Source organism: Centruroides sculpturatus, unplaced genomic scaffold (assembly GCF_000671375.1).
Source record: "Centruroides sculpturatus isolate CEXI.00-Female unplaced genomic scaffold, Cexi_2.0 scaffold281, whole genome shotgun sequence".
Taxonomy (NCBI): Eukaryota; Metazoa; Arthropoda; class Arachnida; order Scorpiones; family Buthidae; genus Centruroides; species Centruroides sculpturatus.
Window position 1 is genome coordinate 582414 of NW_019384696.1, and position 24279 is coordinate 606692.

Genomic DNA, 24279 nt, shown 5'->3' on the forward strand with positions numbered 1-24279 from the left:
CTGCGAACGCTTCTTTAGTGTCTGTTTTGACCACTGGAAAATCGCTGATGCTAGAGCGGCATAACTGGAAAATGTGCGACCACGGAGAGTGTCCTTTATCGTTGGAAAAAGCCAAAAATCGCTAGGAGCGAGGTCAGATAAGTAGGGAGCATGAGAAACCACTTCAAAGTTGTTTTCGTATTGATGAAACTCCTGTATTAACATCGCCCGATGAGTTGGATCATTGTCTTAAAAACGAAACCGAGTTCCGCGCATAGGTTTTTCTGTTTCGGCTTGACACGAAAGCGCAATAGTAGCGACATGCTTCGATTCTAACGTTTCATTTAAAGCAGTTTATATACATAAACTGCTTTAAATGGAACGAGCGAGTTGTCTGAAAGTCTAAGACTGTCCGTATTTCGTACCCGTTAAAACATATACATTGTTATCCTTTCTGTAAGTTTGTATTGTACTTCAAAAGAAGGACTTTCTACGGGCCAATTTCCCATAGAAAGTTCTCCTGGAAGGCATCCCATTTGGCAGATCGCCATTGTTACATTCTTATTATCATTATATTTTTTAACTCTTTCAGCCCTGTGGGCACTAAGAAGGTTTCTTTTAGTAAGCCCATTATGGATTTGGCCAGGCCCACAATCCCATTTTTGATATTGTTTATTTTGTTTTTGTAATAAGAAATTTTTACATCATAAACATTATTTAACTCCATTCTCTATAAATTAGTTCATTTTAAATGAATTTAATGTTCATAAATCATTTTCACAATATAATAAATTTTGTAAAACGTAATTAAAAAATTTTAAAATTAAATTTTAAAAATAAAAATCAGAAATAAAATCGTAAAATCAGATATTGGATTATTTATTTATTTTTAATTTTTTTTTATTAAAGTTTATATTTTTTAATTTAAACTTATTAAATATTTTTTTTTTAAAATTAATAATTAAATTTTAAAAAATTACGTTATTAATCAATTTTGATGACGTAATTAGGAATTATCCAATAGGCGTTTCCATTACATAATGCTAGTCTCGGACGAATAGAGTTAGAAGAAAGAGGATAGAAGACGGAGGTTGATCCAGGTTCGGCTGGAAGAGGTGGAGGAAGCGTATAGAATGGCCTTTCAGCATCAACCTGGCACCGCTATGGAATGCCTCAGTGTGAGTTTCTCCATGTTTACGTATGTATAATTAAAAAAAATGTGTAATCGCCTTCAAAATATTTAGAAAGATAATCTCGAATTATTTTAATTATTAGTTTTTCTGAATCACGTGTCAAAATTAATCAATTTCTCATACAAATGCATTTTATAATATGTTTATGTTTTTCTGTTATATTACAAAATTTCAGCCATTTCTATTTCTTTTCTACATTTTAAATATTAAACGATGGTAATAACTAAAATTTTTTCACGAGTTTCATAGTTAAATAATATTTCGTTGTTAAAGTGAAATTCTTTTTGGGATTTGCGCTTATGTTGTTAGAGGTCTGAATAAAACACATAATTTTATGAAACAATAGTTTTATTTATGCATTAGGGTATAAATATTTATTTAATGAAAAATACTTTAAAAAAAAACTTTACATCATAAGAATTCNATAATCGAAGTATATTCAATCTGTAAGAAATTATTCATTTATTCGCCTTATATATATATATTTTATAAAGAACAAACATGTCTTTTTTGAGAGAGATTTAGTAGATTTGTATATGTTTACAATTTAGGACAGGTGAGTTTATGAATTGGTTCAAGTAACAACTTCCTGTTTTGTTAAATATTTTATTCAGGTTGCTTCGTCTTTGATTTGTAATCGGTAGGCTCCTGTTGTCATTTATTTGTATAACTGATAAGAGTTTACTAATTACAAGTGAAAGATGAAACAGTTTAAATAGAATATTCTATGCAACAGGAAACTGTAACTATAAATCAGATTTATTGTCATTTAAATCAAGTGAGACAATTTAATTGGAATTATTATATTTTTATTATGTCAGTCAGAGTTTTTACCAATAAATGTTTTTGGTACAATTGTGTAGATTAAAACTGTTTTGTTTGCAGTTGAAGAAGGCTTCATTAAGACAATAACTGTTCTACTATGCATATGTAAAATAATCTGAAATATGGACAATTATACATACATATTTGATTTAAATAAAAGTTAATTTTAAATGAAAACCCGATGTTATGTACATATAATTTTGCTTATGAATATATATTTTTTACCACAGTATGTGTAAACACACAGTAAATTTTGTCGTGACCCCTGGATAGACAGTAAACGTTTTTTTTAATCGACAACGTTGTTAAAGTGAAATTCTTTTTGGGATTTGCGCTTATGTTGTTNACTTCTTCTAACCGACGCTCCACAGTGTACCCGAGGAAGGCCTATTAAGAAGGCCGAAAACGTTTGTACGCCAGTTAATAAGGCTAGAAATTAGTGAGAAAGGTTTTGTGCTGTTAGTCTGACAATAAGTGTGTTTATTGAAATAATATCTAGCTTTTAATGGAAATATGTTGGTATTTTTTTAAATAAATAGCTTAAATACAAAATACAGGATTTAATTCTAAATCCTAAAAATTTTTTAAGTTGACACATTAGTGCTTTTATTCATTATTACTCTTATTTTATAAAAAAAAAAAAAGTCTCACATATAAGCAACGACTACTGAAATATACTGAATCTTTGGTTTACAACAAGTAGATAAAATGGTTTGAATTATGAATATTGTATAAGTTATTCCAAATTCATTTCCAAAATTATTTTATGACAAGAAACCATTGGATTTGTGAACTGTCTTAGTTGGATCATTTTACAAAACTGCAGGAACTTTGTATTCAAATAATGTATTTGATTAACATCCTATGGATCAAGTCACACAATTTGCACTTTATATAAAGCAATCTGTTTTTATTTACTTGAAATTTTGTATAATTATCATCAGATCTAGATAGAATGCCAGATTCTGTATCTGTAAGAATAGAAGTGAGATTACAAATGAAATTTCTGTGTATGGTATATCCTTTCAAATTTTTTTCTGATGATGGATAAAATGCCTTTTTTTGTGATTTTGTAGTTACGGCAGACTTAATGCTTATCACAAGGCAGAGATTTTTTTTTTGACCTCTTTGAATATTTTTGCTATTTGAATCTCTTATTTTTACAAGGAGACATTCAAGCTTTCACATTCTGGATTTTGCTGAAATTTTAATGCATTTTAGTGTATTCCTTCCACTAATGCACAGTAACATAACTTGTGGCAAAGAGTAACAGTTTATAAGAAATTGTTGTTTAAACTTTTCCATGTGTGTTATGTATCAAATTATGTAAATGAACTGTAATGTGTTTGTGTGTATGAATTGTTCTGTTGAACCTGATGCCTTATTCACATCATGAGTTTGACCTGTTTGTTTCCAACATTTTTAACAGTTTTTCCTGAAGTGTGCAATCTAGTGAATTATTAGAAAATATATTTGGCCCAAAAATACTATTTTATAATGATTTTAATAATTACAAAATAGTATTTTTGGATCAAATAATTTTTCTAATAATTCACTAGATTCCTCACTTCAGAAAAAATTGTGAAAAAAGCAGGATGCATCCATGATGCGGTGCCTTGCTCACTTATCCATGCCTACTTGTTCATTTATAGAATTTGACACAGAAAAATTTAAACAATGATTCTTGTAAACTACTGCTCTTTGGCGTGAGTTATATTACCGAGCATTAGTGGAATGGGTGTACTAAAACATATTAACAATTTGGCAAAATTTGATGTTTCCCTTTGTTAGTTGATTCTGTATATATTACTTTGTCTGGTACTAGTCTTGCTTTTTTTTTATAATGGACAATTGTTAATGCTTTTTATTGAGGTCTTCAAGTGTTTTGTCTAACAATCTGCAATCTAATACAGAACATTTCATTTAATAATAGGTTCATATTTGTAAAGGTTAGCAGATTTACATAATTCCAGAATTATTCTAGACAAGCATCATCCAAATAAAAATAGTTTCTGTAAACAATTTAGAACAAGTATAAAGCAAAATATAATTTATCACTCTGAGAATTATTTATTTCATAAATGCCTCAATTTCTCAAAGGATCAAGATCAGTTTGGAGATTTGTATTTGCTGAAGATCACTTAATTTAAGTTTGTCATCTTATCTCCATATGCTTTATTATTTAATTTATTTTGATTATTTTGGTACAATGTGAATCTTATGCACTGGCATAAATAGAAGGCCAGAGACCCTTGGGTCCATCCTTTTGCAATGAAAAAGTAAATACAAATGCTAAATATGGAAAAAGTATAGATAATTTAATTATAAAGCTAACTATTGACTTATTAATTTATGTTTGTTAAAATTTATTATATAAATAAGTATTAAAAGTGAAAATTTATTAAAATGTATAGTGATTCATATTGAATTTTGACTTGGACCCCTTTATTCTGGGACTGGTTATGATACTGCTCTTGTGCTAATAAATCCAAATAATCTATTGTATTAAAACTTTGTATCTGTAACTGAATAAAGATTTTTCATGCTTTTATTGCAGAAAAAAATAGTTTAATGCTTTGACAAACCTTTCATTGTGATATGAAAGAAATATGAATGAAATTGTAATTATGTTAGCAACAAATTCTCAGCTAGTGGTTTGAAAAGTCCAAAATGTCTCAGATTTATTTTTTATATAGTTAGTAGCTGTTACTTTCTAGCATTTTTTTAAATTATGAAAACTATTTTTTTATTTCTGGAAAACACAAATCATTTGATGAAATTTTTTTACAACCCTAATATAAAAACGTAACTCTGAACAATGCCAGAAAGTAGTGTCTGAAAATGGTTTATTTCATAAGTAATTAAATGTTAAAAAAAAACTAGGAAGAATAAAAATTAGTAAGATAATAAAATTCAATAATTAAAAACTTCTTATGTGGACTCGACTGTAAATATAAAAATAAGTCGTCATAAGTATAACTAGACACTGTCAGTTAAGTAGTCAGTTTTCTGTAGTCCCAGTTGACTTACATAAGCATTAATGTTAAAAAACTTTGGTTTATTTGACACTGTTTCAGGGCTGTTTCACACTATGCCCGACTGGACCGACTTGTCCAATTCCAAGTTGTGTTGCCATTGCAACAGCCGTCGGCCGACTGACTGATCATTCTAGTTGGACAGATTTAAAAATTTAAATATTTGTAGTCAGGTCGGAGCAGTCGGTGAGCTACAGACAATGAGAGCTTCGAAACTATAACCAGTCAGACTTTGGATATATGAAAACTATCAAATCAATCATACATAACTTTACATTATATATACTTCTAATTTATTTAAATTTTCTCTTGTACCTTATTTCTTTCATAACTGCTTAAATTTTATATGGGAGCACAAATGACTTTAATATATATATTAAAATTATTGACATAATGAGAAAAGATGGTATTATTTAGACTTTTCGGAAGAATTTATAAATGAAGTAAGATAATTTCCGCAAAGTTTAACCAAGTAGATTACAAAAATATTTTTAAAAATTAGAAAAACTTAAAACGATTTCTAACACCTGTTTTGATTGGTCCTTATGAATCGACCACCGACATATAATCTTACTCAATGTGAATGCTTCTACTACTAGTCGGTCCGATTATAGGATTGGTCAGGCCATAGTATGAAACAGTCCTAACTCGTCACTACTGGATAAATCGATGTACTTTTTCTGTCCCACATTCATTTAGACGTTTGATAAGTCGACTCTCCTGCTGAAAAAAAAATGAGTTCACACCACCAGGTTAACATCACAGCAGAATCAGATTTTGTATTTTCTCACTTTTCATTCACATGTTATTTGCAGCAAGTATTTCACATTTCTGTTAGAATTGAGTATCCAAACCCTAACAACACTTATGCTGAAGGAAAAATACGAACTTGTATATGAATTTGAATGTAATAAAACTTCAAGATGAATTAGCAAAACAAGAAAACCTTCCAAGAACAACATTGGTGGGAATCCTGAAGAAAAAGAGGAAATTAAGAAACTTTTTCTTGGGTCATCGTCGTGGCTGTCTCAAATGCCAGAGAAAGTTGCCATATAAAGATGTTGAAGATGCTCTGGTATGTTGGCTAAGGCAAATTCGTTCGTCAAATCTTCTCGTTTCGGGGCTGATACTGAAACAAAAAGTGATGAAAATTGCTGAGGTATTTGGAGTAGAAACCAAACTAGTGCCAGTGATGGATGGTCAGAGAGATACATTGCTTGTACTGTATAAAGCACTATTGTATTTTCTTAATTGTAGTTTTGTGGTTTTTTCAACTTTGTTTTAGTTGTCATATCAAATAACTTGACACATTTTCACTTCCCCTTGGGGTGTTGACTTATGTGGACTTGACTGTACTTCCATTTAATTTTAACATGAACATCATTTCACAGGGGACAAAGCAACAAAATTCTGATAAGCAGAACTAAGCTAACAGAAAAAGCTATGGACTTTGTGAAACATTTTCAAGTAGAAAATTTCAATGCTAGTGCTGACTGACTTGAAAAGTTTAAATCAGAAACAACATTGTCTTCATGACAAACCAAAAGATGTGCTCACTGAGCACTGCAAAAAATGACGAAATCTTACACAAACTTCTTTCATTTTATGAAGAGTATAATGTGAGTATGATGTTTTTCACATTGATGAAGTAGGGCTCTTCTTAAAATGAACAAATAAGACTGTGATGTTTCAAAAGAATTGTTCAGGTGGGAAAATTAAATAAAGAATGTCTAACTGTGTTAGTTGGAACTTATGCTTATGGAACATAAAAACTACTTTTGTTGGTGTAAGAAATACAGAAATCCACATTGTTTTAAAAATGTGCAATCTTTCCCTGTACAAACTTTCATTATCTAACAATCTAATGAAACAATATCACGCAAACAGAAAGACCTGAATGACATTAGATTTGTTCAAATGGTACATTCAGAAGTTAGATGCAATATTTTATTCCAAGAAGTGGAAATTTTTATTGTTCATAGACAGTTTCACAGCTCATGGTAAACTATCCAATTTAAAGGCAATTAAGTTGTTTTCCTTCTGGCCAACACTACCTCAAAACTTCAGCCAGTGGATCAAGGAATTATTAAATGTATCAAATATTTGTACAAAAAAAGACTGGTGCAGAGGGCCATTAACAACATAAAAAAAGAGTTGGTAGTCATATTGATATCCTACAAGCAATTACAATGCTTTCCAGTGCATGAATAATGATGTTATTCAAATGACAATTGTTAATTGCTAAAAGTGAAAATATATACAGAAATCAGAGTTGCTGATTTTCTGGAGTCTCCACCCCCAAATGTCTATAGTTAGTCTGAGTATCTTATTCAAAAGATACTTGTTTTTTATGTAGTATGCAAACTTTCACATTTTTTTTTATAAAGGGGTTGCTGAAATATAAGCAATTAAAAAGTGTGAAAAAAATCACCAAAATAAAGCTGTTTTTCTTCTTTTCTTCATGCGACACTACAGACACTTCTAGAGAAAATACTACTGGATCTAGAAAGCTTGTTCTAAACTTTCTTGCTATCATTGAGGTGCTCACAAAACTTCTGGGTTAATAGATCAAAGTTTACAGTGTATAAAGCTATTTTACTTTTATGGCTTAATTTTATGGTAAGGATAAAATTGCATGGAAATGAATAATTTTCATTCAAAATGTTCTTCAGAATAACAAAAGCTCAAATTTATGCAATTGAAAACTTTTTATAACAGTTTTACTAATGGTGTATTCAAAGCATTCAGTCAGCAGCCATTACACCACTCACCACCAACTGAACTGTACAAGATGTCATTGTCCTAGGTCTTGATGTAATAATGCAATCATTAATAAAAACAAGCTTGATCAAGCCAATCTGATAGCATGCTCCACAAAAGTGAATCAAATATTAATTTTGTTTAAAATAAATTTTATAAATTCTTGGAATCAAGTAGTTGTTGCACATGCGTGTGGACATGCACAATAAAGGAATTGAATGGAACATAACACTTAGGTAATGAAAGTGAAGTCATTGCACATGCATGTGAACATCTGACAAACAGACAAAAGTCCTAACATAAACACTTCACTACTATAGTGGAGCATGCTAAAAGCAATTGATATCTAAACAAAAACATCTGAGATGTAAAAAAATTGCACCAAGTAAAGAATTATGACAATTTGGATGACAGTAAAATTTTGTTTCTTAGTAGCTTTTGTTTGGTAAAGATAAGCTTGAAATTTTGAAGAGGTACTTACAAGATTTTTGCCTGTATTAATGTTTTTTTTACATTTTGTATTAAAGGTCCAAGCTTATCTTTACCAAAGAAAAACTCCTAAGAAAAAATTTTACTGTCATTCAAATTATCATAATTTTTTAATTGGTACAATTTTGTTATATCTTCGATGTTTTTGTTTGGATTTTATATATGCAGACATACTCTGAGTTATGTCAACTTAGGTTCCAGACTGATGTTGTAAGTCAAGTAACTTGTTGGAAAAGGGCAATTCAAAATGTCTAAGTTTCTGAAACATTAAGTCAGATCTGTAACTCAGTTTGAGTTGGTTGTTTTGTATTGATACTGCTGTGATGGTATACATTTCGTGATGATTAAACACTTAGTTGTAGAATCATCATTTGCTGAGTAACGATGATTGTTATTAATGAATTAGATTATCATTGCAATGGCATTAGCATTATAATAATTTAAAATTTTTATTTGCTTTAATTATTACATGTAACAATGAAAAAATACAAAAATTATTTTTATTGTCAATATCGTATTTAAAAAACGAAAATGTACTTCATTAGGTGTTTCGCATTTTATTTGCTTTAATTATTGTATGTAACAATGAAAAAATACAAAAATTATTTTTATTGTCAATATCGTATTTAAAAAACGAAAATGTACTTCATTAGGTGAAAGGTGTTAGATCGGCACGACTCTATTGCTAAAGGAAAAGTATGATGTACAGGGGCAAGCCACTACTAATTTGAGGTGGAGAGCATATATTTTAGATGAAATAAATTCAAAATATGATTAAAAATTGCAGGCTGGTTTGTGACCATGTCACGATAAATAATTTCTCGTTTAAATTTAATATTGTTTTTATCGTTCCCAATTTTTCAATCTGATGCCTTATTAATGACACAATTTTAATGAACATTATTATTAGATATATTATGAATAAATTTATGTAATCATTTTTCTCATTTTAACTATGAAATAGGTTAAATATTTGGGTTATTTCCATATTTGTTCGTCTGAAAAAATAGATTCAACNTACTTCTAAATAGCAATGATAATTTAAAAAATTAAAAATAAATTCATATAAGATTAAGTTGAAAAATTCAACAATTTTGAAATAATTTACATCAAAGTAAGTAAGCTTTAGCAAAATATATTAATATGAATTTTTAAACTGACTCATATTTTAGATTCCAATTAAGCTTGCTAAAGAACCAGGATTAGATTCAGAAGGACGAGAAGTTCTAAAGTGTGGGTTTAAAATAGGTGGAGGAATTGACCAAGATTTTCGTAAAAGTCCTCAAGGTTATACAGATAATGTAAGAATTTTTTTTTAACTTTTAATTTAAATTTTATTATGAGAGATAATTATAATCTTTATATTGAAAAAAAAAAGTCAAATGAGACAAAATAAAATTAGACAAGGAAACTCTTTGAAAATTTTTTTTATTTACAAAACATTATGGAAACTTTCATAACTAATGCTTTGACATTTTAAAACTGGCCCAGTTTTATTTAATCAGTGAATGGGGCTAGTTTTACATGTGACATCCTTTATTTTGTATTTTGTGTTTATATATTTATACTGTATATATAAAGAATATTACCATTCAAAACACATTTGTATATATAATTGCATTTTCATTTTTTTCTGACAGAATAAAAAAATTATACAGATACAGTAAAATAAAATTTGATATATATAGTCAAACCTTAATAAAGTATCCTCCTAAATAGTGCCACTCTTGTTAAGTGCCAATGATTGATTTATGAATGAGTATTAAATGAAAAATTTTTCAGTATCTGTAAAATGCCAGATACATGAATTAGCATTGCAAATATATTGATACAAATTGAGTAACTTTCAAACTTGAGTACACGCTTCATTATTATAAATAATGAACAAATGGATTTGAAAAAAAAAAATTGAAGTTTGACTGTATGAAGTCAGAATTTTTTTTCTCTATTATAATTTTTTGTAGAAGAGAAAATATATATTTTAAATCTGTAAAAGCTATTTTTATTTGGATTTATGTATCTTTTTTCAATAGGATCACATTGGATGTTTATAAATTTATTAATTTGGAAGCTTTATTTAAAGTTTTTGGTATGCATTTCTATTTTGTTTATTGAAATATCTCTTCAGTCTATTCATATGTAACAAAGTACTGGTATAAGATTATAATTTAGACAGAAGGTTGTTGAAAATTTACATCAAAATATATTCTATTAAGTGTAAATTTCTACTGTAAATTGTAATTATGAATTTATGTATTTGATATGATTATATGTTTTAGACTTTGCCTTGCTGTGAATGAAGATATTCAATCTGTTTAAAAAGAACACAGAAGTTAGTGAATAATAAACAAATTCTGAGTTAAATGACTGCGAGAGATTTGCATCACATGACAAACTTAGCATTGATTTTGACATGTAGATTTTCGTCTTGTAACTTTCGTATTTGTTTTCACATTTTTACGAATATAGTGGTACCTTGTACTTTGAATTTAATTTATTACAGGAGGCTTCTTAGACTTCATTGCTTCCATACACTTCTCAGATGCCATAGTTAATAAGTAAGTTATACTGTATTGGGTTGAACAGAAAGTTTTTGCATATGTTCAAAAGATCTGCCATTGTTTAACATAGATGTGTGATTTAATTATAACAGTTGTGAAATTTAATGCATTATTGCTAATTGAGATGTATTCTTTGTTTAGAAGCTTATTTTAAACTTTTTACTTCATATTTTGTTTAATAAAATCATATTGAAATGTCTTCAGATAAAAAGCATATCATGCATATTAGACTTTGAATTTCAGAAAGGATATAATACCAAATAAACAGTAAACTTAAATATGGAAAATGTGGTTTAAAAAGTTCTATTTAGGATATTTTGAAGTAAAAATGATACAAAACATATGTGCTCAAAAGCTGTCAATGAAGAATTTCAGGAAGAAATTGTTAAAAAATCACATTATATATAATTAAACATACCAAAAATAAAGCAAAAAAGGTACTGAAGACATATGAGTACATTATGAGAGTGAAAGACAAGCTGTACACACAATAGATGGCATTTATGCAGTGAGCATATTTTTTTTATTATATGTGCAGGTCCAACTTTGAAGCATCATTTGAACTTTGAAACAAATTTTTGTCAAATTTAGCTGTTGTATAAAAAATGATGATATGATGATGGTGGTGTAAAATGTTCCCGTTTACTCGGTCTAAAAGAACACAGTACACACTTCCTTTCTAACAATAACAACACAATTACACTTTAATGTCTCCAAATCAACGAGTACTCTCTGGCACTCCACAATTGAGCAACACTCTGGCACCTGACAATTATTTGATAATTACAATACTGGTTCCTGACCAGCCACACAGCTATCCACTCTGGCTAGCTTCCTGGTCAGTCCTGACTCGACCCACACCCAAAGGGAAGCGCACAATTTCTCCCTCTCTAGGCGGACAATCTCTCCCACATTCTTAGGGATACTATTACCTCACCCACCTGACACGTGTGATAAAGCTGTGGACTGTCCATCAACACTTGCTGACATCCACACACCTGACACATGTTACAATTGAACTTAACATTAGCATTCAAAGTACAAGGTACTATGGTATAGACAAAAACAAGCTATGTATTTTATACCCTTACATTACAGATGTCTGATTATTATTATTTTTTTATTTATAAGAACACCATGCAGTTTCCATTAGAAATATTATATTCTATGTCAATTAGATATATTCTAAAAGGATTTGTTTCCATTAGATATATGCAATAAATGGGAAGTACAAATAACCAAAGAAACTATTTATACCTGCCAACTATCAAAATAAAACCATGAAAACTGAAAGCATTATAGAATGCAGACAAAATTTATTTGTAATTTTTAACTTTTTATAAGGATAGCTTGTGACTTAGTGTATGATTCAGTATAACTTTTCTAATTTCATAAAAAGTTTTTGCATTTATGCAAATATTTAAAAAAATCTATATGATTTTATATACCATATGATTTTTTTTACAGTAATAACAAAACTAAAAATTTGCTCCATCTAGTATAAATAAAAACAAGTAAACCAAATTGCATCAAAAAATTAACTACATACTATTTTCAGCAAATTTTTGTTCAAACAATAGTTCCTAATCAGAAATCTTCTGCAAAGTTCCTTAAAAAGATAAAAATATTAGACCAGCAAAAACAAAACTATGTTTCATTCTTGCTTGTCATAAAACTGCTAATACACTTTCTGGACTACACATGAAATATGCAAGGAAGCTTACGTCTCCTTGTGTGGTGTGTGTGTGTGTGTGTATATATATATATATACTGTCTACTACCTGGTGTATATGGTATCATCTTGATTTTGCCCTAACTTTTATAAATCCATTTTTATTGATATTTACAGAAAAGAAGCTAAGTTACAATTTGTTATTTATAACATAGGCATGCAATGCATATATTTCTTTCTATAAAACAATCCATTTAGTAGAATTTTCTGATTGACTAAATATGATTTAAATGTGATTTGTAAAAATTACTAAGAAAGCAATCAAAAATTCATTTATGTTGATTGATTCCTAGATATTTGTAAATACAAATTTAAAAAATTATTTTTAACTAAAGTAATTTTGAAGGAGAAAAAATGTAATTGAACACAACCAAATTTCACCATCAGTTGTGTAGATAAAAATTAATTAAAATTTCACATACTTTTATAAAACTTAGAACCAATTTAATAGTGTATTTTCTAGTAAACTTCATAATCTTATAATGTAAACTTTCAACAATGATATCTTATCTCTTCTATATAGCAGATATCTGTTATAGAAAATAAATTATTGTAGTAATAATGAAGATAAAAAGTTCCTCAGTTATTTTTGAGATTTGACAAAAAAAAGTTAACTCTAAAATTAAATTGAAGACAATCTTTTGAAAAAGGAAAAGGAATCACCATTTATTCATTTTTAATGTTCTGGAATACAAACTTTTGACAATCAACCTTTCATTGTAGGCTACTTGGCCATCAAAATTAAAATTTCCCTTAAAAGCAAAGAAAAATATCCTATTAAAAACACAAGTTTTAAAACCAGAACTGGCAATACCACTGACATCTTTCTTTTCCATCCTTACCACTTGGGGACAATAGACTGTGTCTTTGATTTAATTTTAAAATTAATTGCCATCTGATGAAATTCTACAAACTTAACGCTATTTATTTCATGAAACCTCACAAATTTGTTAATCAACCATCAAAATAAAGGGTGAGGTGGTACATTCATCTAAGGTGAACAGTGAACATCAGCTGCATGCACAGAACAATGGATAGATGGAAGATTGCAATGTGGCTATATATTTGTTTTGCCACTTTTGGTTTTAAGCAAAAGTGACAAAATGACTGGAAAATTTTCAAATTTTTTGATAAATTGCTGAGACAATGTATAGTACAAGAATATAAGTTTAGGATTAAAATAAAATTATAAACAATATATATAAATTTGGTTATTTATATATGTTCTGAATCAAAATAAACATGGATATTAGGTATATTTTTCATATATTCATGTTTAAAATTTTTTTCAGATCTCTTAATTATGAAAATTATTTCAAGAATGAATATGTAAGGATAAATCTTTGAAATATGGGAATAAGAATGTATGTAAAAATGTGACAAAATGACAATTTAAATCTGATTTTTCTTTAAATCAAAAAGTGCTTGCTAAATAATATCCTATTTATATGTATGTACTGTACATGTACATCTATTCAGGGATGGCTCTAGAAACAGCAAAGAAAGCATTTACTTGGGCAGCACATTCTAAAGACAGCATTTTGCAAAAATGATTCTAAAAAAACATAAATTATGAAACAGGAACAAATTACTTCATGTATACACATTAGAATGAAAAAGTAATAACTATTGAATGAGTTACCAATATTTGATCAGATTAACACTTCAGAATTTTACAGTACCATATTCAAATAGAACAACTGGACATGCTTACAAACTTTTACTCAGTTTTGTTCAAAAGTTTGTAAGCATGTGCAATTGTTCTATTTGAATCATCATAATATTAATATCAAATGTAGTAGGTCAGGAGATGGGTTTGTAAAATCCTGAAAAGTGCTTATTATGATAAAACAGTGATGACTTTTTCAATAGGTTGTTTTTCTAAAGATTCTACAGTTAAAATTTTAAAAACCCAACTTTTAAATAATTGTTTTGCATTTAAAATAATTGGAAAAAATTATATTTTTCTGAGCCAAATTTTTAACATTTAGGACAGCAAATAATTTTGTTTGCTTGAAGCAGCAAAAATCTAGAGCAATAAGTCAACAGAAGCAGTTCCTGCTTCTGTTGACTTATTGCCATTTCTGTGTCAGTATCAATTATTACTAACTTTAAAATTTTTATTTATAAACTACATTGATTACTGTGCTAGCAGATGTTCCTTGGAAATTGGATAAAGAATATTTTTTAAAATGTTATTACTTAACCATTAAAATTTAACAGATTGCTGTAAAATAAAAAAACTTGTATTTCTACAACAATGCAATCAAATCATGTTCCAGCAATGAAAATTGCATTATTTTTGTGTTGTTTTTTTCTTTTTGAGGAAATATTTTTATTTTATTTTGTTTATTTTCTTATATAACATGAGATCTCAAAAATTAATTTTTCTCCATCGAACAAACCTGAATTAAAAATAAAGTATAAGAATTTACTTTCATGAGATGACGTATATATAGAATGATTCAAAAGGTCTGAGACAAACTTTAATGTTAGGAACAAACTACAGTGGGTGATCGGTTAACGAACATAATCCGTTCCAAGACTCTGTTTGCTATCTGAATTGTTCGTTAACCGATTATCAATTTACCATAGGTTTTAATGGGAATTTAATTAATTTGTTCTGGAGACCCCCAAAATAAAAACTATTTACTTTCTTACTACTTTTATTTATATGTATAATAAAAATACATGCATACACAGTCTTGATTTTTATTAGTCATGTTTTTTCCGTTTGAAAGGGTTAAAGAATCTGTCTAACGTCGATTGCTTTTCTCTCTTCTTCAGGATTTTTCGTAAGTAATTAATAGCATTGCAATTGTAGAAATCCCCAAGCCTCAACCTGGTTTGGATGCCATTCTAAGACCGTTGTTCTGACATCCTTCCACTTCTTCAAAACATCTTTAATTAATAGCAGATACCGGCATTAATCCTCTTTTTTCAGAAGAAAACACATCTCGCCGAATTTCTTGGTGTTCTTCATTCAAGAGTTCGTGGCGTTCTTCTGTCGTCAGATCCGTTTCGGGTTCCATTATGAACTCTTCGATATTCTTTATTTCTCAGACGTAATTTTTGTTACTCCTTTAGCCGCTCGAGTCTTCTTGATTATACAGTATTTTTCTTAAATAAGATTGAACTACGGCCTACTGTAGACCCGTTTGTGCCATACTGCTCAGCAACATTAGGCATCTTCTGCCTACTCTCTACCTTTGCTATTATACTCTCACCTTTCGAAAAGAAAAACAGACGCAAAACTTAACGAGTGCCTACCCGACAGTCTCGCGAATACAAAAAAGAATTGTTTTGTCAGAAAAATAAAAGGCTAGAATTACGAGGGAGAGTTTCAAAGTTCAGAAGAATACTATCCGATCGGTATATACCGGCTTGAGCGTCAATATCAACGTCTCCCGCACTCTGAAAAGTTTCGAATTGTTGCCCGAAGACGAGGGAAGACCAATCGGTATTCATTATTTTATGTCGCTTCTTCTTGTGTTTGTTCTGGGGGTGTTCGTTATCCGATTGTGTGTTCGTTGTCCGAACATAAGAATCTTTCGCAAAAGTGTTCGTTATCCGATCACCCACTGTATTTTTATCTAGGAACATAACTGCAAACACCATCTGGAGTTGCTAGAAATATAGAAAGGAATACATGTAAGGTATACAATGTATTTATTAGAACACTCAGTGGTGTTAGCAGCTATATGTTCCTGGGTAAAAATGGTATGTTTTTATATTCCTGATCTAGCTTTAAAATTTGTTAAACTTTTTCAATCTCCCTGCATATTTCAGTCAGGAAATTTTGATTTCATTTAGAATATCAGAAAACACAAGATTAGATTTTCTGAATATTATTCTTTCATAGTTTTTTTAAAAAGGGAATAGACCATCCTTATACAGAATTACTGTATTTTTGTAATGCTTGTCATCTATATCTGATGTTTCAAACCAATTGAACTCCAAGTTCAGATTTAACACCTGTAAAACCTTTACCTAACTTGGCTATGAAAACATAATTTTCACTAACTTCATAACAGTTGAATTCTTATAGAACTTCCAGCACCAGCAAAGTTGCTCAAAGACAATTTGCTCTTAAGGCTGTATAGAATCCAAATTTGAACTCTCCCTCTCCAATAGTTCCTATTTTATCATCTTACCCCATTCTTATTATTATTATTATTTTTTTTTTTTCAGGTGGATTTCAATTAGTAATTAGTCAGCCAATTGGATTTCCAGGTAAATGGACTAAAAATTTGAGCTTGGCACATCAAAAATTCCATTTTGTGCTTCCTAACGATACACCAGTACACAATATACTCTATGGTAGTACTCTGATAATACAGAATATCAGTCTCATTGGTGAAATAGATAGGTTTTTGTGGGTGAGGAATTGATGATCATCAACAAAAAGTAATTATTGATTTTCCTTTGAGAATACACAATTTTTTTTAAATTTTGATCTAAGTGTGCCATTTACTGATGAATTCCAATTCTTAATTGACAAATCAATTGAATTTCAAAGAAAAAGGACTGAATAATTAATTCAGCATGCAAACTCCTAGATACATATTATGTGCTTGTTTGAATATACTTTAGTTTCAATGTTAATCTCATTGGTCAGATAGAAAGAAAGGTGTGTTGTGAGTTGGGAATAATGATTATTCAAAGCAGTTGTTGACATTTTTAACTGAAAAGATTGTTAATTTAATGAAAATTTTCATTGCATTTACTCAGTTGAGTCTCATAAAACTGGTTAATGGAATAGTAATAAAGAAAAGACCAATATTTTAAACCAGCAGAAAAATTATTTTATGGATGTGATTTTCTAATATAGTAAGTTCTCACTTAACATAAATAGGTTTTTGGAAACTGACATTAAGCAAAATACTATATAAAGAAATCAAGTTTACAATAGTCTAAATAATATAAACAAAATATAATTTGACTAATTGGATCGTGTTTGCAACTTTTAGCATTTTTCACCTCACAGAATTAATTTTCCTATTTATAAAGATAATTCAACAACAATAATTTTTAAATGATTACAAATGTACTGTATTTGTATATTTTCTCAACAACAATAAGTAAGAACTTGCTGTATGAATTATCTTCAGGTTTATATCATGAAATGAAACATTGATTCAGATAAATTATAACAAATTATGAATTTAAAAATTTGAACAATTAGAATATTCTAAGAATTCTAAAAGAAATAGTAGGTAAATATTGTTCAATACATACTAATAAAAATAAATAAATCAAAATGTAAATATATATAAATAAATGAACACTAAAGCAATAACATTAAAATTGTAAATATTTCATTTCAATCTTTTTTCTTTTATTATTGCATTTACTCAAACCAAGTCCAAATGCATACAGATTATATATTCTTTTTACACTAGATTTTATTCTTAATTTGCTCATGCTCTTTACTAATGTGAATATTACTTTTCTGCATTTGTTTTTCTATTGTTAAATTATTTCTAAATGATTCACAATAATTTTTCTTTATATTTTTATATTCATTTATATTAGAAATGAAGTATATACAATAAATAAGCCAAAATATTATATATTTTAATGATTATATATCAGTTTTTTAAATATTAAAGTTTTGAATCAATAATATCATATTTATGTTAACAACTATTTTATAATAATGTTTTTAAGTTTAGAAAGTATTTAGAAATTTCACAAAAATATCTTTATAATAAAAAATATATTTTTATTATAGGGTATTTATGTTACTGAGGTTACAGAAGATAGTCCAGCTGGAAAATGTGGCTTAAAAGTTCATGACAAAATTTTACAGGTAATTTAAAACTGCCTAAAAGTAAATTTTTAAGTTCAATTGTAATTGCTTGTCATTAATGAAGTTTAAGTTGAAAATTTCCATATTTTATTATTTATGGTAATTTACCTGCTGTATAATTGAAAAATATGTTTAATTAATTAATTAATTAATGTTTGAAACATGCTTTTTTGAAAATAAGTAAAATTATGATAAAAATATTTTTGTTAAATTAAAATTTGATAGATAACATTAGAAAAAAAAATGATGTCTTAAAAATGTAAAATATATTTTTAATTCCTGTCTACTTGACCAATGAAATTGTGCCATTTTGCACTGTCCGAGTATCACAATAAACATGACAATAGTAGGCTGAAATCATCAAACTCCTTATATGGTTTTCATGTTAATGTTTGTTGTTATTTTTTGTCCAAGTAATGCTGGGCTTATCTGCTAGTAATTAATAAATTTAGATTGTTCTGGAAGAAAAAATTCAACCCAGAGTGGGACTTGAACCTGCCAACTTCTGCTTATCATTTAGATGTGTTATCAGTTATATTACCTGGACCTCCAACCAAACTTCACTTTCAGAGCTATTAGTTCAACATTTCTCTTTGATGGAAATTTCATGGCAAACAATATATAACATTTCAAGAAAACCTGCAGAAAGAACAGGAACTGGTCAAAAGAGGAGAAAATGACTGAAATGAAAAAGAAACAATTGGCTTAAGAAGCTTTGGAAAAACTTGGACAAATGCTTAGAAAATTGTGAAGTAACTTCAAATTTCATATGGACATATTTGCCAGATTCTGAAGAATTGTCAGATGACTCTCAAGAAGTGAAAGTCTGCTCCAAAATACACAATGAAGCAACTTGCTACTGAAAAAACCCTTCTGTAGAAGTTTCCCGATGGAATGTCAAAGGTGTCAAACAATCTTATGTACAGTACAATGAATCTTGTTTTACTTTTGACAAAAGTGAATATGCTGGTAACATTCATTTCACCAAGGAAGAGCTAGATGTGGATCTTTGTCAAATTCAAATGACACTCCAAGTTTTCAATGAAGCTTCTGGTTTGGCTGGGAATCAGTCCAAAGGAACATTCATAGACCTTCATTGTCCTGTCATGGCTCTCTACCACTGAAGAAGTGTATGGCAATGAATCAATTCAATAGATGCTAGTACTCTTCCTAAAGAAATATTACTCTGATCCAAGTCTTGATCCAAGATGATATGTCTTTTGGTCAGACATCGTCTCTGTCCAATATGCTTATGATATAGTTGCCAAGTTGGACTATTACAGAATTTGATATATATATCATGAAGTCAACTGAGAAGTTTGAGAGATTTTATTTCAAAGCTGATTACTGCTGGAGGTTAATGTAATATGGCTGATCATGGTCTTGATCATTGAATGTTAAGCAAACTATCTGTAAGCAAAAAAACCATTATTTTAAACTAATGAATTTTAAACAATCTAGAAATTTGTGCATATTTTCAGAATACTTGCTCTTATTTCATTGAAATTTGAATGTTTATCCTTTTAAATTAGTGATAATGAATTTAATAATGAAGCACTAAAATTTTCAACTTAGAAGGAAGTTGTTCTCAGTATTGGATAGCATACTGAGAAATTTTTTCTTCTTAGTTGGAAATTTTTTTATACTGTTAAATGTATTGACTAAAAAACAATTACAATAATAATTGTTTATAACAGTAGTACATTATTTGCATAAAACATTATATTTAAGGATAAGGCATAGTCTGATTTTGAAATAAAGTTAAAAAAAAAGATAGTTACATTAATGTGTCTTAAAAGTATGTACAGTAGAATCTCATTTTAATGGATTTTCCCAGGTCCTTCCAAATCAATGTAATTTTATCTCCTTTTAACAGATTTGTAACTTGAAATAATGGATTTTTTTCTAGTTCAATCTATTGTAAGCATTGTGTTTTTCAACGTTCAATTAATATTTTGGTGTTCAATGATGCACTTGTTACATCTGGGATATGTACAATTGAAGAATTGTACAGTCAGAAAGCTGATATGATTGAAGAGGAGCCACCTAGTGAACATTCTGATGTTGGTCCAAGTATAGTACTGAAATTTAGTGAGGCCATCAAGTCTTTCCAAGTTATGAAGACCTTCCTGACGAGTTTTAGCATAAACAAACAGGCTGTACATGACATTGTTAATATCAAGTGGTTGTTATATTTAATACATAGAAAAGCAGCATCAAAACAAACCAAGGTAGATGAGTTTTTTTAACAAATTGTGAAGTGCTAATGAGCCTCTTTTTATGTTTACAGTATGTACAATTTGTCAGCTTTTTTACACACGTGACATAATATATAATCTTGTAACATGTATGTTTCTATAGAATGAAAAATAGAGATCTCAAGAGACTGAATAATTTCAAATACTGGTATAGGAGTTTAAAAAACTGATATGTTTTTTAAACTCCTATACCTAAAGTTTAAAAATCCCTAAAGTTTAAAAAACTGATATGTTTTTTAAACTTTGTTTAAAAACAAAAGTTTAAAAACCTTGATATGTTTTTGAGTGTACGGAAAATCTGTTGTTTGTGATATAATGAATTCTCATGGACGATCCTGAGAAATCTGTTAAAACAAGATTCTACTTTACAATATTTACAGCTGATCCATACTAAAGTTAAAGTTTTTTTTTAAAGTTTTCTTCTCATCTTTCTTTCACTGTGTATTTATTAAAATTTCTTAATAGTTCAATAAATAGGAAAAATCTCCTTTTATTCTACAATAGTTTTTCTCAAATTTTTCCCAGCTAAGAATTTCCAGTTTTTTAAGTTACCTGTAATATATAAATATTTTTGCAAGTGGGACAATTTAACTATTAATGTTTTACCAAATTCGTAATTGTTTCATAATATTGTGTAATAAGAGAGATTTAAATGATGATAAAACTTTAAAAACATTTTTATTAGAAATTTATTAATTTTTCACAAATTTATATTCTAACTTTTCTGCAGAACAGTGTTTCTTTTATTGCAGAACAGTATTTCTTGGACTGATGATTGACTATATATAGTTTGGAAAGCATTGATCTATAGAGAAAACAAACAAAAAAACAAGTGGCCATAATTTTTTTTATGAGAGTTTTCAATTCACTTTATTATTTTCAAATTTAAATTAAAATACATCTGTCTTTTCTGTATATGACCTTTTTTCCTGTGTTTTCCTTACTTAATTTTTTTTCACATACTGAAAGTGTAAAATAATTACTTATTTTAATTTCTTGATTGATTTTATAATTAAACAAAATGGTTAAACATTTTATATTAAAATTACTTTTATTAATTCAATTTTATATTATGGATTATATATATATTATTTTTTTATAGGTAAATGGATACGATTTTACAATGGTTACACATAAGAAGGCAGTAGAATACATCAAAAAGCATTCTGTTTTAAGTATGCTAGTGGCAAGGAAGGGGGTAACTCATTCCTGAATTTAATAATGAAATTTTCTATAAAATTGCCACTAGCTGGCTAGTGACATTTTTCTGTTCTATTTGTAAATTTTGATTTCTTGTATTTGTGAAATGCTGGCACAATCTCATATTTCATTCCAATCATATTGCAATCAAAAACTTTACTAATAATTAATAAAAATTTTAATTATTGGGACCATCACTTTCTATTGAACAATTTCTGCACTTTAAAATCCCAATTTATATAGAAAGTACAAAGAAATCAAAGCAACTTTGTCTTGTGTTTTATTATCGTGATTGATTTATATAAAATAATTTATACAATTAAGGCAATACTTAAAATGCGATGTTATCTTGTCAAACTATATTTAATTGTGAATATTTATACTATATATACATTGAACTTTATCCATTACAAAGATTATAAGTTTTGGAGTTAAAATTTTTTATTTTATCAGAAACAATGTGAAAATTTACAAATTTTAATGAGTGCCAAGTAAATAGTAAAGATTGATTTTTATTTAGAAGGAAGTGTGTTTATACATCAGAAGCAAATCCTACCTATTTTATTCTTCTGGTGGGTAACTAGTCCTATGTTGGTGATTGTTAATGTTGTTGTTATATAAATCATATTCCATTTTAAGTATAAATGTATCATCAATTTGAATTTGTGGTTTTGCAGAAATTTCATAAGATTATTCTTTTGGATATAAATAAATAAATATTGGTAATAATATAACTGGTGTTATAAATTAAATTAGAAATGCATTTATATCTGGTGTTAACTTTGCTTTAATGTCAATAAATTTACAGTATTAATTAATGTTTGTTTGTATTGAATGAATTTTAATGTACTGTGTATTAAACTTGTCCACTTTGGAACCATAATAAAATTGTTTTGAAATTTAAATTTTAACCAAAAAATGCAATCTTTAATGTATGTAAATAATAATAAAAAATGAGAAAAAGGCCTTATTCAACTATATATAAAAATTGATGAAAGATTTTTATTTTCTAAAGGCGATTTGATTACCTATGTATATTTTTTAGATTACAATACCTATCTAAGCAAATTTGTTAAGATTAATATTCATGCATTCAAGAATTGATCATAAAAATATGATATTTAAGGAAATTAGATGATTGATTCTAACAATCTAATACTTATTTTCAATATCTTCATATTAGTTGCAATTTGTTTTTTTCATTTCATATACATTTTTCTTATAATTTTTGATATTTTTCTTTTACTCAAAGAGTAAGAATATAATAATTGTAGAAGTTACTTCAATTCAAAAGTTGTGAACATGCCTCCATAAAGTGTATTTTTTTTTTCCCATATGTTCTGAAAAATAAATCTAAATGTTAAACTTCAAATGCCAAAACACATCCACTATAATATTACTCTTAATATTTTTGTTGGAATATATATTTTGTACTATTATTTCAGAATTTCTTTTCAAAATTTTTTCATCTAATTATGAATGTGCTATACATAATAAAATTAACTAAACCTCTTATATGATCTCATATAATTTTTTTCAACTATATTTGAATCATAATTGAATACATTGAAAGTTATTATTTAAATTTTATATTTATATAACTTATGATCAAGATTTTAACTTATATTAAGTTGAAACCTGTACTTTGTATTTTCATTTTTAACAAATTGTCACTGCATTTGAATATCAAATGGCAGGTTAGAACTTTTGTTGGCATTATTCCCTGCGAAATCAGCAAAAAGCTTATTGCCTTATATTATCAAGTTTAAGTTGTATGAAGATTAGTAAATGTTTAGTATCTTATATAGTTGTTAAAATGAATATTTACAGAGACTGGGTTTCTTAATAAGTAAATTAAAAACGCAAGATAGTTGGATGGTCATCTTAACGTTTGCACAGTTTAGTAATTTTTCTGAAGTTGCCAAACTATAGGAATAAAATATTCGTATTGATATGGTCATTAAACTGATATAAAAGCTTAATATTTATACATCAAAAAAGCAAATTATCAAATTTAAGAAAAATTGCAAAGTAGATTCAGAATTTACATTTAGATAGCAGAGAATATAATAATTTCGTCATAATCATCATGTAGTTGTTTTGCTAGTTAGTTTTGTTGTTCCATGGAAAACAATTTCTATAGAACAGCAAACCTATCAGAAAACTTTTTTCATTCATAATTAGACATTAGTAATTTTTCTGAAGTTGCCAATGTCTAATTATGAATGAAAAAAGTTTTCTGATAGTTTTGCTGTTCTATAGAAATTGTTTTCCATGGAACAACAAAACTAACTAGCAAAACAACTACATGATGATTATGACGAAATTATTATATTCTCTGCTATCTAAATGTAAATTCTGAATCTACTTTGCAATTTTTCTTAAATTTGATAATTTGCTTTTTTGATGTATAAATATTAAGCTTTTATATCAGT

The 24279-nt window shown here is 28.0% G+C and overlaps 1 protein-coding gene across 1 annotated transcript; it reads left to right on the forward strand.

Moving 5' to 3' along the window:
• The first annotated feature begins 1002 nt into the window (after positions 1 to 1002).
• Positions 1003 to 22749, forward strand: LOC111627452 (uncharacterized protein C45G9.7-like). Its single transcript, XM_023371021.1, has 4 exons — positions 1003 to 1157; positions 9454 to 9582; positions 18309 to 18386; positions 21747 to 22749. The coding sequence occupies exons 1-4, from the start codon at positions 1113 to 1115 to the stop codon at positions 21855 to 21857; spliced, it is 363 nt and encodes a 120-aa protein (XP_023226789.1). The 5' UTR covers positions 1003 to 1112; the 3' UTR covers positions 21858 to 22749.
• The last annotated feature ends 1530 nt before the right edge of the window (positions 22750 to 24279 follow it).